This window comes from Aphelocoma coerulescens, chromosome 2, assembly GCF_041296385.1.
Source record: "Aphelocoma coerulescens isolate FSJ_1873_10779 chromosome 2, UR_Acoe_1.0, whole genome shotgun sequence".
NCBI classification, from domain to species: domain Eukaryota; kingdom Metazoa; phylum Chordata; class Aves; order Passeriformes; family Corvidae; genus Aphelocoma; species Aphelocoma coerulescens.
The window spans coordinates 76,038,026-76,053,308 of NC_091015.1; the positions used below are offsets into that span (position 1 = coordinate 76,038,026).

At 39.9% G+C, this 15,283-nt stretch overlaps 1 protein-coding gene and 1 long non-coding RNA gene across 6 annotated transcripts in view; one reads left to right on the forward strand and one right to left on the reverse strand.

Moving 5' to 3' along the window:
- Window positions 1-9,630, reverse strand: part of PHACTR1 (phosphatase and actin regulator 1) — a 306,934-nt gene extending 297,304 nt beyond the window's left edge. Inside the window, exons 1-2 of one of the 3 annotated variants that reach the window (XM_069008087.1) lie at window positions 9,569-9,630; window positions 8,243-8,360 (exon numbers count right to left, since the gene is read on the reverse strand). In XM_069008087.1, coding sequence (XP_068864188.1) covers window positions 8,243-8,303 — 61 coding nt within the window. In that variant the 5' untranslated portion in view covers window positions 8,304-8,360; window positions 9,569-9,630. Of the gene's footprint in view, window positions 1-8,242; window positions 8,361-9,310; window positions 9,378-9,431; window positions 9,515-9,568 lie in introns of those variants that run through there. The other 2 variants (XM_069008088.1, XM_069008089.1) reach the window with 2 other exon arrangements.
- Window positions 1-15,283, forward strand: part of LOC138106825 (uncharacterized) — a 38,047-nt gene that overhangs the window by 4,711 nt on the left and 18,053 nt on the right. For 2 of the 3 annotated variants that reach the window (XR_011149141.1, XR_011149143.1), the window contains exon 2: window positions 11,738-11,794. This is a non-coding gene — a long non-coding RNA (uncharacterized lncRNA). Of the gene's footprint in view, window positions 1-11,737; window positions 11,795-14,192; window positions 14,320-15,283 lie in introns of those variants that run through there. The other variant, XR_011149142.1, reaches the window with a different exon arrangement.

Consider the following 15,283-nt stretch of genomic DNA (forward strand, 5'->3'; position numbering starts at 1 on the left):
ACAGCACACGGAAGGGAAATCAGTAATTTTGTTAAATTCTTTCATTCTGTTTTCATCATTCCTCATCGGGTTACACCCCAGTTTGCACATTGCGGCAATGTCTTGTCTGCTATTTGTTAGAAAGGGAAAAAGTTGCTTATGAAAGGGAAAAATACCTTAAAAATATAAATGCTGTAATGTACATCGTGACATGTTAGAACTGATTGTATATAATCTCCCATTTCTTTGTCTCAAAATATTGTATGTTACTGACGTGCAACACAAGTATGTTTTTGGGAGAAGGGAAAGTAAAATATGTAAATTTTTGTATCACAAGTTCAGAGGTATTTTGAACATGTAATTTCAATATATTTAGTTATATCTACAGCTGGTTCCAATTTTTGAATACTGCTTAAAATTATTGAAAACACGAAGGGCAGTTTACAAAGAATTTTTGATGCCTTCCATTTTTTCCATTAAAATACTTTTCCACATATTTTAATAAGAATGTTAGTAGTAATTTTTGTTTGCCAAGAACTACCTTTATGCTTTGAAGAGTTATAGTATTGATTTTTTTAAGAGTTGTGTTATTTAGAAAAAAATTTAATTGGAAAAAATTCAGAAGTGAAATGGCATCTTCCTAAAAAATAATTGGAGAAAACATGAAATATTCATCTCGATTTTTCCATCCACTTTTACTAATCAGCCTTTATTAAAAGATCTCATTGGTGACAGAAGTATCCTTTTTTACTCAATAGGGTCTTCATCTAGAAACCATAATTTGCAGAGTAGATTTTGACCTCAAAATGGCAAATCTTTGAAATATGATGATTTTTATCTTAGTACAAGTAAAGCGCTAAAACATTTCTTGTAGATGTCTAGATGTAGAAGGGGTATGTTTCTGATTCATAGAATCACAAGCAACTTCAAATAACACTGAAATAGTCATGAGAGGGATGCTGGTTTACATCAGAAATCTTTAAGTCTTTTCTGAGGAAAACCTTGTTTCTCAGGGCAAATTTTGAACAACTTTGTAGAATACCTACAAAAATATTTAAATTGCAGTCCTGCTCTTGCTGATTGCATAGTATTCTTCGTTCTTGCTACTTTTTTTCACTAGAGAAACATTTGAGCTCTTACTCAGTTCTCCTTCATGCTTCTGTGGAGAGGGCTCACCATAGCGTAACATGTAGATAATGCATGCAGAAATGTATTTTTGGCTAAATGGGAGCTTTAAAAACATGAGTTCGGGTACATTTTGATTCATCTAGCACATGATATTCCTTTTGTGCTAAAAAAAAATTATTAGGTTGTGAATATTCTTCCTTAAAGACAGACCAGGCAGTGGGTTCAATTGAATGTTTACCAGGCAAAAAAAATCTTTTTGTGTGGTTTAATGCCACTTCACTTTATCAGTTGCATTTAAAGCAAGATGAAAGGACAACATTTGAAGGATTAGATTTAGGAAATGGAGTATGAGTGGCAGGAGAGGCAGAGAGTGGAACATGTGGAAAGGACATAATTTGTCATTTATGGAGGATGATTTATAGGCTAGTATCTCCCACATAAACACAGAAGCACATGCATATGGATTGCTCCGTGTCTCTAAAGCAAAGCTGTTGAAGTCTTTCTTGATGGACATCAGTAATCTGAAACAAAGTACTTAGATACATCGTGTTCAGGCACAGGCCCGAGGGTTGCAAACAACAGTACCCATGCAAAAGGATATCCACATTTGCACACACATTCGTTCTGCTGGTTTGTGGTATTTGGGTAAAAGAATGCACAGTACTCCTAACTAGCATTTTTTGTACATTTTAGATGAAACTTGCTTGTTTCTCTGTGGCCAAAGGCATAGGCTATTCTGAAATTCTCAATAATGGGGATATGCCAGAATAGAAGGTGGGAAAGGGATTCTAAAAAGTTTAAAAAGGATGAGGAAAAGGTTCATGTTGATCAGTTACTTAATGGTATTTAAAGGTAGGGACATTTTATTAGGAACGCACATTTAAGGTTACTAATTCTTCTGGTATTGATGTCAGTCTGTGAACTAGTGTTATCGCATGAATAAAAAAGACCTGGATGCTATCATAACTTTGAAAATATGTTAACATATAGGATGGATTAACCATAAAACTTGGGTGGATAGAGGAACATCTAGACTGGAATAATTCTGGATTAGGATCTGGGGATTTGGCAGCAATATGGCTTTATAAAATACTGGACACAATTTAATATGCAAAAGCAGAAGGGAAGTAGCAATGAAGAGTCAGCAGTGATTAAATCAAACATCTAGAGTGAATCAGCACTGACTGAATTAAAATAAATGAGCAAAAATGGAGCACGGTGAAATAAATATTGTGGAGACGTAGAGTAACAGAAAAATGTGGAATTAAAACTATACCTGAGAATACTTTATTAAACCTTATCAACAAGAAAGATTTCCTAAAATCTTTTGAGCAGTCATGCCCTATGTGTCTATACAAACTTGTTACCCTTGGCCATATGTACTGTATTTTTATTTCCATATTTTTTTACTTTACATTTCTTATTCACTCATACTCCTGGTGAATGTAAATTCATCAAATAAATTGTGGGAATGGTGCAACCAATAAAAGCATACTTAATGTAAGTATAAGTTTATCTGTAACTTATTTATAGGTACAATAGATAGCTCAAGATAAACCTTTAAGAGGGTTTTGTTCAGTTGTTTAAATAGGCACAGTGTATCTTGCCAAATGTCCTAGCAAGCAACTTCAAGGAGTGTAGAAGAATCTTCAAAGTAATTAACACAGTTAATTTTAAGATGGTGTGCCCTGCTGGTGCAAAAGGGTGTAAGACTGGAAAAGTGGATGCACAGCTCTCCAGGAAATTAGAAACTATTTTGTTCTTGAGTCAGAAGTCGCATGAGAGCTGAACCCAGACTCCCAGCAGGGACCTCAGAGTCCCACTGTGGTGTGAAGGTGGACACCTGCAGCCCAGAGTGGCATGCTGACAATACAATGTGCAGCCCATCCCATCAGGTTGTGGTGTGGTGTTGCTAGTGGCACTAAGAGAGGGGGTGAGTCTTGGGCCCCATTCCATCAGATCATGGCTGCAGGAAAGTGCTACATGCTGTCTGCAATGGGCAAATCTCATTTTATGGTGGTACCTAAAGCCTTCACTTGTAATGTACGGGGCAGGAATCATTCTCTCTTAGAGTTCATCCACGGGCTCAACCCCCTTGTATACAATGGGAGGCTTCCTCATTTCTTGATCCTGAACGAGCCTAGGTGAGAGCCAGGTCCCAACAGCCCTATGTGCACTCCCTGCACACAGATTAGTTGGCTGTGCTCAAGGTGGGCTCTCTGGCATGGTACAGTTGTTGGAGAGAGTGGCTTGAGAGGCCCTGACCAGCTTTGGAGCTTCTTGAGAAAGCAGCAAGAAGCCTCAACAGCTGCTTTCTCCCTGATTTTCGAGTTACACTTAACTCTGTGGCTGCTGCTTTGCTGAGCAAGGCTGCAGCTGTACCTGTGGCTGGCAACATTCCCCACTGATCCACATCCAGACTGCTGACTTCATGGCCTGCTTAGTCTCATACCTGCCTCATCACCATGGACTCGTCTGATGGTCTGGACTCCTGGCTGAACCCGATGACTGTCACCAGGCCTGCTTGGCTCGTGTGCTGCCATGCTTTACCGCTCATAGGTGAGGCTGCTGCCTCTGCCTGTTTTGGTGACTCTGGATTTACTTTCCCTTATGAAGCTGCTCCCTTCTGCTGCTCCTCAGGGCCTGTTTGCTCAGCTCTATCAAATGTGAGGTCTTTCTTTGCATGACTGAAAGCATAACTTTCATATAGAACTTCAAGATCAAGGATATCTCTCCAAAGTAGGCGACACTCAAGATGGGATCTGCACGGTCACAGCTTTGGATTACAGCTTTACCCATTTTGGGGGAAGTTACTCCCTTTTCTGAATTAGATCCTATTTTTCCTTTCAACACGCTATTCCTCTATGCAAACAAATGCCATTAGCACAGGCATCTTTCACTCAAGTTCACCATCTAGGCTTTCATAATCAGGATAGAGGCAAGACTTATATTAACCCAAGGAAGATGTCTATGATTAGGTGAACCCTGCTCTTAAAATGATGTTTTTTCTGATACATGCCAAGCTAGTTAGAGCTCTTAGGTGGAAACATCTTCACTGAGGTCACCTAGGGGATAAGTGAGCTAAATCCTATTCCAGGCTGCACTATATACTTTCAGCCCTTGCAGCTGAAAGCCATGATAGATTTGTATGTAGAATACATTTGCAGCCAAGAATAACCGGTATCTTCCATACACTTCAGAGGGAGAAGCCTTTTTTTGAAAATGAAAGTCCAACTTCATGCTCAGATTTTAGATTCAGGCTTTCCAAGGGCAAGGGGCTGGATCCAAGGGATCACAGTCCTTTCTTTCCTGTTTCTTATTTGCAGATGCGTCACGGCATTACGCACTTGGCAAGGACATCCCACCAGCTCCTAGATTCCAACATACAGTACAGAAGAGACAGTCAGGAGGGCTGCAGAGCTTAGGATATTTCTGGCTTGTGTTTGAAGACTACAGCCAGCTGGCTTCATTTACCAAGTTTTCTAAATCTAGCTAATCCTACTGCCAGATCCAGCTTTTGTGACTTTTCCATGCCTCCTGCTTCACTTTCCTTGAAGGAAACAGGGAACAGCTGTTTGAACAGCAGATACAGCCTGAATGGGCAAGCATTTCTCTGTTCTGTGCTCAGCCCAGGGAAGTGAGGTGATGGCTGCTGCTGCAGAGAGGATGGGGAGAGGTGGCAGCTCATAAGGTAACACCTCTCTCCCTCCTACCCTACAATAGCAAAGGCAGTTTGCATCTTTCTGAAGGAGTAGGGACAAGGTGTGGGCGTTAGTGCAGGCAGCAAGGCATGGAGAACTGGTGGGTTAGTTGTTGGAGGACAAAGCCCTGTTTCAGTCTATTTGTTGAGGTCAGAGTATCCCACATTCAACTGCACAAGACCTGAGGCCAGCCAGAATCTGATATCATTGTCAATGCCATCATAGCTCTTTGAGTTCCTTCCCAACATTTTGCAGTCCTATTCCTTCCCTTCTCTTCCACCCACAAGGAGTGGGTACAAATGAGAATGAGTGCTTTACAGCTGCCATTTGTAACATTGTCATATCATTAATGGGATATGAAAAACACTGGAAAGGAGATTTTTTTTCCTGATCTGGAGTACTAAAAGGCAGAGATCTCCGAATCTCACAGAAGAGTTGAGTGGGTCCTAAATCCTCATTCTACATTTTGTAAACAGAGCACTTTGTAATGCAATAACTAATAATGTAACTACAGTAATAATAATGTATATATTGTTTTCTGGTGTTGTTTTTAATTAAATGGCAGAATAATGTAGTCTTCTTTCTCTCAGTTCTTAATGCAGTTTTAATGTATATACACATGCTGTTTCATAGTGTGATCTGCTAATAGTGTCATGTTATTATATCAACATCAAATAGTTACTTGTAATCCCATTAGGTAGATCTGTTGACAATGCTTTCTTGCAGATCTTTTATTCTGTTCCATACTAGCTACTTGAGCTATGCTATTTATTGCGGATGACTGCTTCACATTCAGTGTGTTTTGGGGGCGGTTTCAGAAAGTTAAAGCTAATGCAGTTAGCCTGTTTCTCAGAAGGTGGAGAAGGAAAGAAATATGCTGGTTTTGCCCATGTATGGAGAAATCATGCCATTATCTCATATAGAAATGCCTGTTTTTTGGAAGACAAAAATTTGGAAGACAAACTTAAAATTTGGCATAAGGTACAAGGATGACAGGAGTTAGCAGAGCTCTATAGGCAGCATCAATGCACACTTAATAGGTTTGAGTTCCTTTTTCTGTACAGGGGGTAAAGTAGCTGAGAGGAAGGGGATATTTAGAAGTGTAGGGCTAAAGACAGTGATAAAGGCATTTACTGCAGAAAAGCTTGATGATCAAATTCTTCCAGAGGCCTATGATTAGGTTTGGCCTGCTGAAGCTGTCTGTGGCACCTCAGAGATGCTCAGCGAAAGCCTCCTGAAACTTCTGCACAGGCCACATTTTGTCTCACATCCCATTGCCAGTGCGGTTGTTCATCTGTTCCTCCCCTGAAGCACCTCTCCTGTTGCCAGGGTGCTGCTGTGTTGCAGCATTTGAGAATGTAAAGCAGAAGCATTGTCTCTTCTGTGCTCAGAGCAATTTCCCTGCTGGCAGCCAGCATGTTGGAAAGCAGCTGACCTCAAGCACAGAAATATGAAGAGAGGGGAGATTACTAGAGTTTATGGAAGAGGCCTCACAAGCATGTGAGGTAAGAGATGCAAAAGGCAGGAGCTGTGGAAAATGCACTAAAAAGAGCGAAGAGAAAGGTGAAAAGTGGAAGGGGACAGACCATAAGTACAGCATGGCTGTTCTATCAGTGTACTGTTCCTAGTTGTGGAGGTAGTTAGGGTTTGGGACACTGTGGTGCACAGGGGATGCATGTAATTGGCGACTTTCATAAAACATTCACAAGCAGGGGAACAAAACTCCAAGTCTCAGTGCTGGTTCCTATTTGTTTTGGCCAAGGGATAGAAGTTCACATGACAGATCTAAAGGTCAGCCCCCTGCTGATGACATTTGTATCAAGGAATACAATTCTGCTTAATGCGTTTTTTCCTTGTTTTGGATTTAATAACTGATCAGTACAAGCATTTCTATATGTGCCAACAACATACTTTCTTCAAGTATGTGTAAGATAATGTTTTTTTAATCTTGCCTACTTGGAAATAGTTACAGTGAAGGTCACCTGCACAACCCTTACTAGTCACCTTGTGCACATGACTGTAATGGACTTTCCTTGCATGAACACATGTTCTTTCTTCCACAGTTGCCTCTGTATGCTGCAGTGCACAGGGATGCTGTTGGTAATTTGCTATAGTTTGTAAAGCAATAAGATGTAGATTCCTGAATTTTAGGTTCTATGGAATAGAAATGGCTTGTTCCCATAGAGATATCACAGAACAGCTGTGGTTGGAAGGGATCACAGGAGGTCATCTAGTCCAGCCTCTGTGCTCAAACAGGGCTGAAGAACACATTTTAATATTACTTCTGTAGTAATGCCCTGGTGTTTGTTGCATTTTAGAGATGGAGAAAAAGCCATCAAAATCAGTCATTGCCCTCAGCTGTTTTTTTCCCTGATTTTGTGTTGCTTAGTATTTGCTTCTTCTCTGGTACAGATAAAAATGTATCACAACAACTGAGGCAGAAGCTAAGCAACACAGCATGTGTTAGGCAGCAGCACCTCAGCTGAGCCAAAGGTCAGATGTGGTACTGACCCCCATGCATTCTGGGATGGTGGTAACCCGTGGGTGGATTAGGTCTTGCTCTGGGAGAATGGCCTCCAGAGGGAAGGCCAAACTCTTTTGTCCAGACTTTGAATTTGATTAGCAACCAATAAAATTAATAGTGGAAGAAAGATGGATCCCATTTTCAAAAAATAGGCAGTATGTAGAAACAAAAATGGCTGATAGAGCTACTAGGCTCTTAAAATTTTCTTGAATTTAATACGGTGTTTAAAGTTTAAGGAAAAAAAAAACCCCTTCTCTCTGAAGCTGCAAGTTTTCTCCAAAAATAGAGCTGGTGAGAAAAACGTGAACTAACTTTACCAAAAATATCATCTATGTTGTGAACAAGTCTCAACTACATTAAAGCAGTGGAGCTTGGTTACCCTTCCCCTCTCACCCTGGTGCTGCTCTCTGGGGGCCAGCATTTCACAGGGGACAACACAGACCAGTGAGAGCTGCTGTTTGCAAACCATGTGGGGGACTGCCTCAGGGCTTTCCCAAACCAGTTTTTCCTGAATAACATCACCTTATGATCCTGACAGCACTGAGAAGCAAAAGGAGGAAGGGAAAAGACTCCACAGGCTTACTTAGCAAGCTGCGGGCCATTGCTGTCTCCTCTGTCCTCAAATGTCAGACATTTGGGTTCTGCAACACCAGAGCCTGAATCTTGGCAGCTCTTTTTGCTCCTGCAGCCCACCCAACAGCTCTCACAGCTCTTCCTTATCCTCTGAGAGGGCAGATCAACCTCACCATTACACTTTGTGTAGTCCCTTTTAAAGCCCATGCATTTTGAAGGCCTTGCCCTGTGCCCTTCAACACTTAAGTATGTCGGTCACTGGCCCCTATCTGGCCCTATACATTTTAACTGTACAGTTAAACTAGTAATTTTCTGAGTCAGTGCCAGAGTTTCTTACCTTGGGCTCCTTGACTGTAAAACAGTCTGTGAGCAGACTCGACATCCAAAAAGTAGTCCATTTTGAAGGTGCTTTATCTTTGTGTGTAATACTCCGCTATGAACGATCAGTCAGATTCCTAGAAAAGATTACAGAGATGTCAGAGAAAAAAGCTGGTGGGTTTCTTTGTGGAAAGAACTGTGTAGGCAGTCACTAAAGTACTTCATTTGGCGTATTAGGGTCAAAGTATTTTCAAGTCACTATTCATAGAACTTCATAAGCATCCTTTTCTATTTTAGAATGTTTGATTTAAATCCTTGTCTAAAGACAAAAAAGAAAAGTGCTACTGCAGTATTAGCAAGATTCCTAGTATGTTCCTAGTACAATCACCTGTATTCTAGTCACAGTCTCCATTTCTTAGGACACATACTTGGATCCATCTGCCTGTTACATTTGCTCTTAAAAAGAAAATCAGAAAAGCTCAGGACAGAGACCTCCTTTAGCCAGATTCACAGCAAGCACCTCCGAGTAGGCACTACTCTAACAGACTACATTGAAGACTGCATTCTTGCCACTTATGCCAAAACACTGCACTAGAAAGGAAGACACAATATTCTGGATATTTCACTCCACCTAAGTGGACCAGAATCCAACCTTGCCTTCCCTCTCTCCTCTTGCTGACCAGAAGTAGCAACAGAACATCCACCATCAGTTTTAAAATATGTGGTAAGAGCAATCGTTAAGAAATGGTAGGCTACTCCTAGCACTGTTTCATAGCTAAGGTTCATATTTTGGGCATCCTTTTGAATCTCAGATCTGCCGAGATCCTAGATTACAACTCTCCAAGATGTACACTGAATTATGTTTGCCTCTGCCCGGCAGAGTTCCTGGAATGATAGTGTGACCCTTCTCCAGCTTCATTACTACCTTCTGCATTTTATTATACTCTTAAAAACTCACTTAGAAAAAACAAGATTAGGAGAAAACACATAACCCTGTTCTCTCACCCACACCTCAGTTCACCACAGCATACATCGTAAGCATACAAACAATTCTGAACAACATGTATTTTAAGACAGACAAAAATACCTCTAGTCCTTTTCCATGCAAACGGAACAGAAAGATTTGGAGCTGGGAGTCTGACTCTTGCTTCAAGTAATTCCTTTAATTATGCTATGAAAAGCAGGAAACTGTATTTCCAAAGCTTTACCTTTTTCCTTTGATTCAGTTCTCATCAATCAACATGCAGTCCTTTTAAAATTCAGAAGTCTGTCCTGATAAGAAAACTTTTACGTTCCACAGCAATTCACTTTACCATAGCACTCCCAAACCAGAAATGATACTTACTGCAGAGTATCAAGGGCTGTCTGGCAGTGGTGTAAGCTCCAGTAGTTTCAAGGAGGGTTTCTTTGATCTTACTAAATGTCCCCAGTGTAAGCAAACAATTTTGATTGTTTGATTGGAACTCTGATGAATAATGCATAACGTCAACTGGACTTCCTTTATCAGATAAAAATGGCCAGGAGATGTTGTTACTTAGCAACAGGAGGTGACACTACGTTCATCTCCCCCACTCCCTCTTGCCCTTCGTACTAAAAAATTAAGCCCCTGGTTTTGATTTGATAAAAACTTTCCTAAGGAAAAAAAAACAAACCTATATCAAGTTTCCATAAGAATTTGTTTTACACTTCTATCTTCCTTGTTGCATCTCATATTCTGAGATATTTTTAATGTTTCATAATAGTTAAATTTAAACATAACATTGTGTTTTGTCTAATAATTTACTTTCAGTTAGTAAAATACGTGCTTACTCCATCATGTACCATAAGGGTACTGAGATTGTTTTGCTATGAATATAATGCAAATAGCATCTTGAGAAGAGATTCGTTTCTTAGCTGGTACTGCTTGTTGGACGAGGCAGACAGAAAAAAACAACACACAAAATGTTCCAGTGATGCTATGAAATATATAGAATATTGAGAAACCTTTCCTATTACAGAATTCCTACTTCAAGTAATTCATTCATTCTTGAAGGAGCTCTAACATCTGATATAAGCATTCTCAAGGAATCGTTGCATTTCTGCTTAAGATACAGTCTTTTACAAAATACACAATGTAGCTTTTTTTAGGAAATGCACATTGACAAAAAGCCAAAGCACTGAAAGATTTTAAAAATAAATAAATAAAATCAGATGCAGAAGTACTTACCAGTGTTACTGACCTCTTTCCATCCTACTGTCAGGGAATAAGACTAAGCAAATGCAACCCAGTCTGTGAGCCAGAAAGAACAGCTTCTAATTTTCACTTCAACCTCGAAATCAAGAGTACTGAATAGAGAAAGGTGACGGATCTGCTGTTTTATATTATGATGAAATGAAAGCTCTTAGCACAGATCTGAGTAGAACTGCTTTTTTTTATACTACATTAGCCTGCTAATTTGAGGAAAGTGAAAGGCTTTGTTTTACTGTCTTTTATCTGTTCTCTTTGCTACCCCCACAATTTAATTTGCATTTAAAATTATTCTTATGTCTCCACTGCACTCCAAGGTATGGAGCATTTTCTAATCACGATGAATGTTCAGTGTGGTTTTTTGTGCAATGCCACTTTTATTCTGAGCCAGAAACATGGTGAGTAATTATAATTGCCAGCTATTTTCTAGAATGAAATACAGAGTGGTTGTCTGATGCAGTTTTTGATTTTTCCTTCATTTAGCAGTACATTGCAACAAACTACTCAGTCAAAGCATCAGTAAAAACATAAATCAAATAGCACAGTGTCATGGCATGATAGCTTAAACATGCATATCCATAGACCGTGACAGCAGAATATGTTTCTACCGAGATCTGTTCAATTATAATTTGCCTTTTAAAAGTTTAAAAGTGAGCTTGAATGTCTAATAAACTGAAATATAGCAGTTATCTCTTGGTGGCTTCCAGCTGATCTAGTTTAGCATTATTGAAGCTGAACATAGTTTGGAATCCTGATCAAGCCAGGCACTAGGGGCTAACAAGGGCCATGCTATTAAGTTGCATGGGCATCCCTCACAAGAGGATCAGGACCCTGCTTTTTCCAGCAGTTCTTTGAGAAGTTCCCCAAAGCCTTTTTGGAAGTAAGAAATTAAAGAAGGCAGTGATAAAGTGATCCTTTGATAAATTTAAACTCAGGAGCGCTGGTCAAGAGAAGTGTCAATAAGCAGTCAGACATAGTCTTCCCATTTTTGCAGGTATTTTGCTCAAAAGGTCAGATATAGATGCCTTCTGAAATCCATTGCCATCAAACGTTACTGGTGCTCAAAACTGTGGGTTTTCAAAGATCAGATTTTCTTTTCAGTATCAGAAAACTCTATCTCAAGTAACATAGGAATTTTTTTGTTTGTTTTTAAGAAGAAACCCAAGAAGATGAATAAACCCTCAGAATACAGGGGGTTTTTTTGGAGCAGGTTAGAAAGTAAGACTCCTCATGAAGAGATTAACTACATGGCTTCCCATTCCTAAGACTTCTTATATTCTTTTCCAGAGCACCGAGACAGCATCAAAGATAAGGAGAAGCTACATGAACTCCAAGTAGAGTCTGGTATGGCTGTTCCTACACTGGCATGCCACTAAATATAGTTGGGTTGAGTAGGTGTCTCACTGTGCCACCTTAGTGGTAGATCTGGTTTACCAAACTGTGTTCCTGTTTTCAGAGATCTGACAAACATTTTCATTCCTAAACACAAATTAAAGCAAAAGCAATCAGCGAGAACACTGCAAGCTGCTTTCTTTGCATTTTAGAGAGTTGCTAGCACCTCCCGCTTTGCATTTTGGAGCGTTTGTACTTGCCATGGTGACTACTGAACAATAGGTCCCTCCAAGCTGCCCTCTGATAATAATCAGATCCATTATCTTATGGAACTGGGGCCAGTCGCCTGTTTAGCCAAGCTGGCTTTCTTCAACAGAAAACCAGGAAAAAGAAGGCTGTCAGCACAGAGATTCAGAAGGAAAAAGAAAGACAGGAACATCTCTCACTCCCAAGGATGATATCTGCCTGTTTGCAAGCAATATGGAATATTTTTGGTTTTTCCTAGGGACACAATATCCCAGTCAGAAGGAGACTGAAAAAAACCTACAAGTTTGCATGCTGGAAAATGTCTTATAGCACCTATCCTTTAGCATTTGATGTATCCTTCTGACCCTCTTTGCTATGTCCCTTTCAATATGCATTGTCATCTTGCACTGTGACTGGCAAGTGAAGTCACTGAAATCACCAGCAGCCTCTCTACTGACCATTGCAAGATCATCCATCTTGATACTTTCATCCATCTCAGGGATTTACAGTTTATTTTGAATTATAGTGCAGCATTTGTGACAACTGATAAGAGCTCTCTCCGACTAGGGAGCACTTAGCAACAAGAAAGGTAACAGTGCCTATATATTTATATGCTTCTGTAGCGTTCATCACCATGGGGGAAATCCTTGCCTGCCTGATTAGAAAACCTCTAGGATGGTAGTGTGGGCTCAGATTTGACCCACAGTCCAGGAAGAGCTCAATCCTCAGAAACAGAAATCCCGTACATCCAGTTCAGTTGAAAAGCCTACATGTCTGGAAAAACGTGCAGGTGAAACAGATCTGTTTCAAGCATGATCCCCAGATCAGGCTTCACATATTCATGAGGCTGAGTGGGAAAGCTGTGCATACCTCTTGTGCTAATGCACAGTCCATTGAGATGTGTACCCTGACTTGGTTTCCAAAGAACAGCAGAGCATCTCGGGGAACAGGACAGGGAAGGGCAGCAGTAGCCAGAACCAGAAACTATACTCTCTAGCCCTCTGAATGTTTTCCCTGTGCTCTGTCAAGGCCTGAAGCCAAACTTGCAAAACCTCTGCTATTGACTGGACCTCTTAGCAGCATAGATCCCTGTTTAGGATAATGAGTGGTTTTGTAACATACACAGATATCTATATAGGACTAGACAGAGACTGAATGCTTTGTGAGCTAGACCATAATACCAGCGAATCGAACCCTGCTGAGGAAATACTTGGAAAAAACCAGTCACACTTAGGAAAAATCTGAAGCCAAAATTCCTCATCATGAGCTTTAGTAACCTACTACATCACATTTGACTTTTTCCCAGATTAAAAAAAGAAAGCCAATAAAAGCCCTTCCAAATCTCAAGAGGAACGTAATTGAACACTTGGCATTTAAAACGAGTGAGAAAGGAGTGAGTAGCCTTTTGGTTCTCTAACAGTCAGATACATGTAGGCTTTGGGCTGAGGTTTTTTCCTACCCTGAACTCTCTATTGAGAACATAACTGTTACTGTAATGACTCAGAGCTTTGAAAAAAGAGTCTGCTGCTGACAAACACTAATATTAACCTGAAAGAAAGTGGGAGAGAGAATGTAATGTGTGACTGAAGAAGTGTAGGCAAGGTGATTATTACAGAGAGTTGTTTCCTGAGGGATACATTCAGAATAAAGGAGGAATATAAAAGTTTAAGCCCCTAAGCTGTGAAGAATGGGCTTTTTTTAATTATAATTATTAGTCTTGTACTTAGATATGTTAAAAAGAGAGGATTGCTAGCAAAATTAGGACACAAATATGTTCTCTATTTCTTGTTTGTAATGCAAGACAGATGATTATGATGCACATAACAAACAGTAAAAGACAAAAAAATTCAAATTAGGTTTTCAGATTCTTTACAGGGATAGAGACTAACATTGATGTTTTCAGAAGTTTCTACAAATTTTGTACAATTCCATGTTGGGATCCTTAGGCTGAAACCACATAGGAATTTAAAGAGAAATGTCCAGAAGAAGGTACTTCCAGTGCCGTAGTATTTACTTTTAATGCTTCTGCCGTAAAATTTATCAATATCCAGAAACATTAAGGAGAATGTAAAGGTAGCTCTGGCTCTGAAATCAGTAGGAGGATTGGTTTGTGCTTTCATAGCATCAGGGTCACATTCTTGTTATTTAGGTCCAAAGCAAGAACTGCATGGATTCCGATGCAGAAGAGATGAGCTCGAAAGGAGGCAGCTCCAGCATCATGCGTCATGAACAAGAAGTTCAAGAAGTTGCTAGTCGAGAAAACCTTTAAAGTGCTGTCATTGAGAACAAAGGTTAGCTATCCTGCATAGTAAAAGTCTGTTCTAAGATGATGTATGGCAGTTTGATACGCCTTCATTTGAGGGAGGAGAAGTTGAAGTCATAATTATATGATAAACAGAGAAGAGAGAATTTGGGAGAGCATGTACGTTAAAGCCTAATCCTCCAGTCCTTATACAGGCAGAAATTCTTCGGCTTTAATAGACCTTCATAATTTTCCCCAATTACATGACCAGATTATTCTTTTCCTATAACAAACTACACAGGAATGGAAGAAAAGGAACTTTCTCTAGTTCACCCCCACGGGCAACTTGGTGGAAGTAATGAAACACAGAGCTATCTGTGGTGGGTAAAGTGGAGGAAATGAGTAAAACAGATGATTTGGGTAAGCCTTCCTTCACTCCCCCACCAGCATTCAGCAGTCGAGAAGGTGAAGGCATTGCTTTTGACTTCCTGCTCACTTTCCAAGGAGTTCTGGCAAAGGAACTTTAAAGGAATCTAAATTGGCTGCTGGAAGCAAAGACAACAAAATCATCCATCCTCTGTGCCCTCCTTGGACTGAGCAATCACCAAAGCTTGAGCTATCCCCCTGCACAAGATAGTGTGGCTGGCCAAATATGTAAGAGGGAATGCCTTCATTTTGCACTAATACAGGTACTGTCTCAGTCTTAACCTTCCTTGAAAGAAAGGGAAAACTAGCACTGGGAAACTGGAAATAACTGTGTGCTTACAGTCTCGTGATGGCATTTGAGATATTGCACTGAAAGGGGATCATTCATAAACCTGGTTTTAGTTGGTTAGTGGTTTAAATGGGATAAACAATTCCAAAGTACCTGAGCAGCTGGATATAACTACAATAACATGATTACATTCAATAAAAATTTAAGACTTACATTCTGGCTAGAACAAAATCAAATAACTTTTTGCCAACTGACTTTATGTAAGGCAAAGACATAACCATGAAGTATTAATGAATCT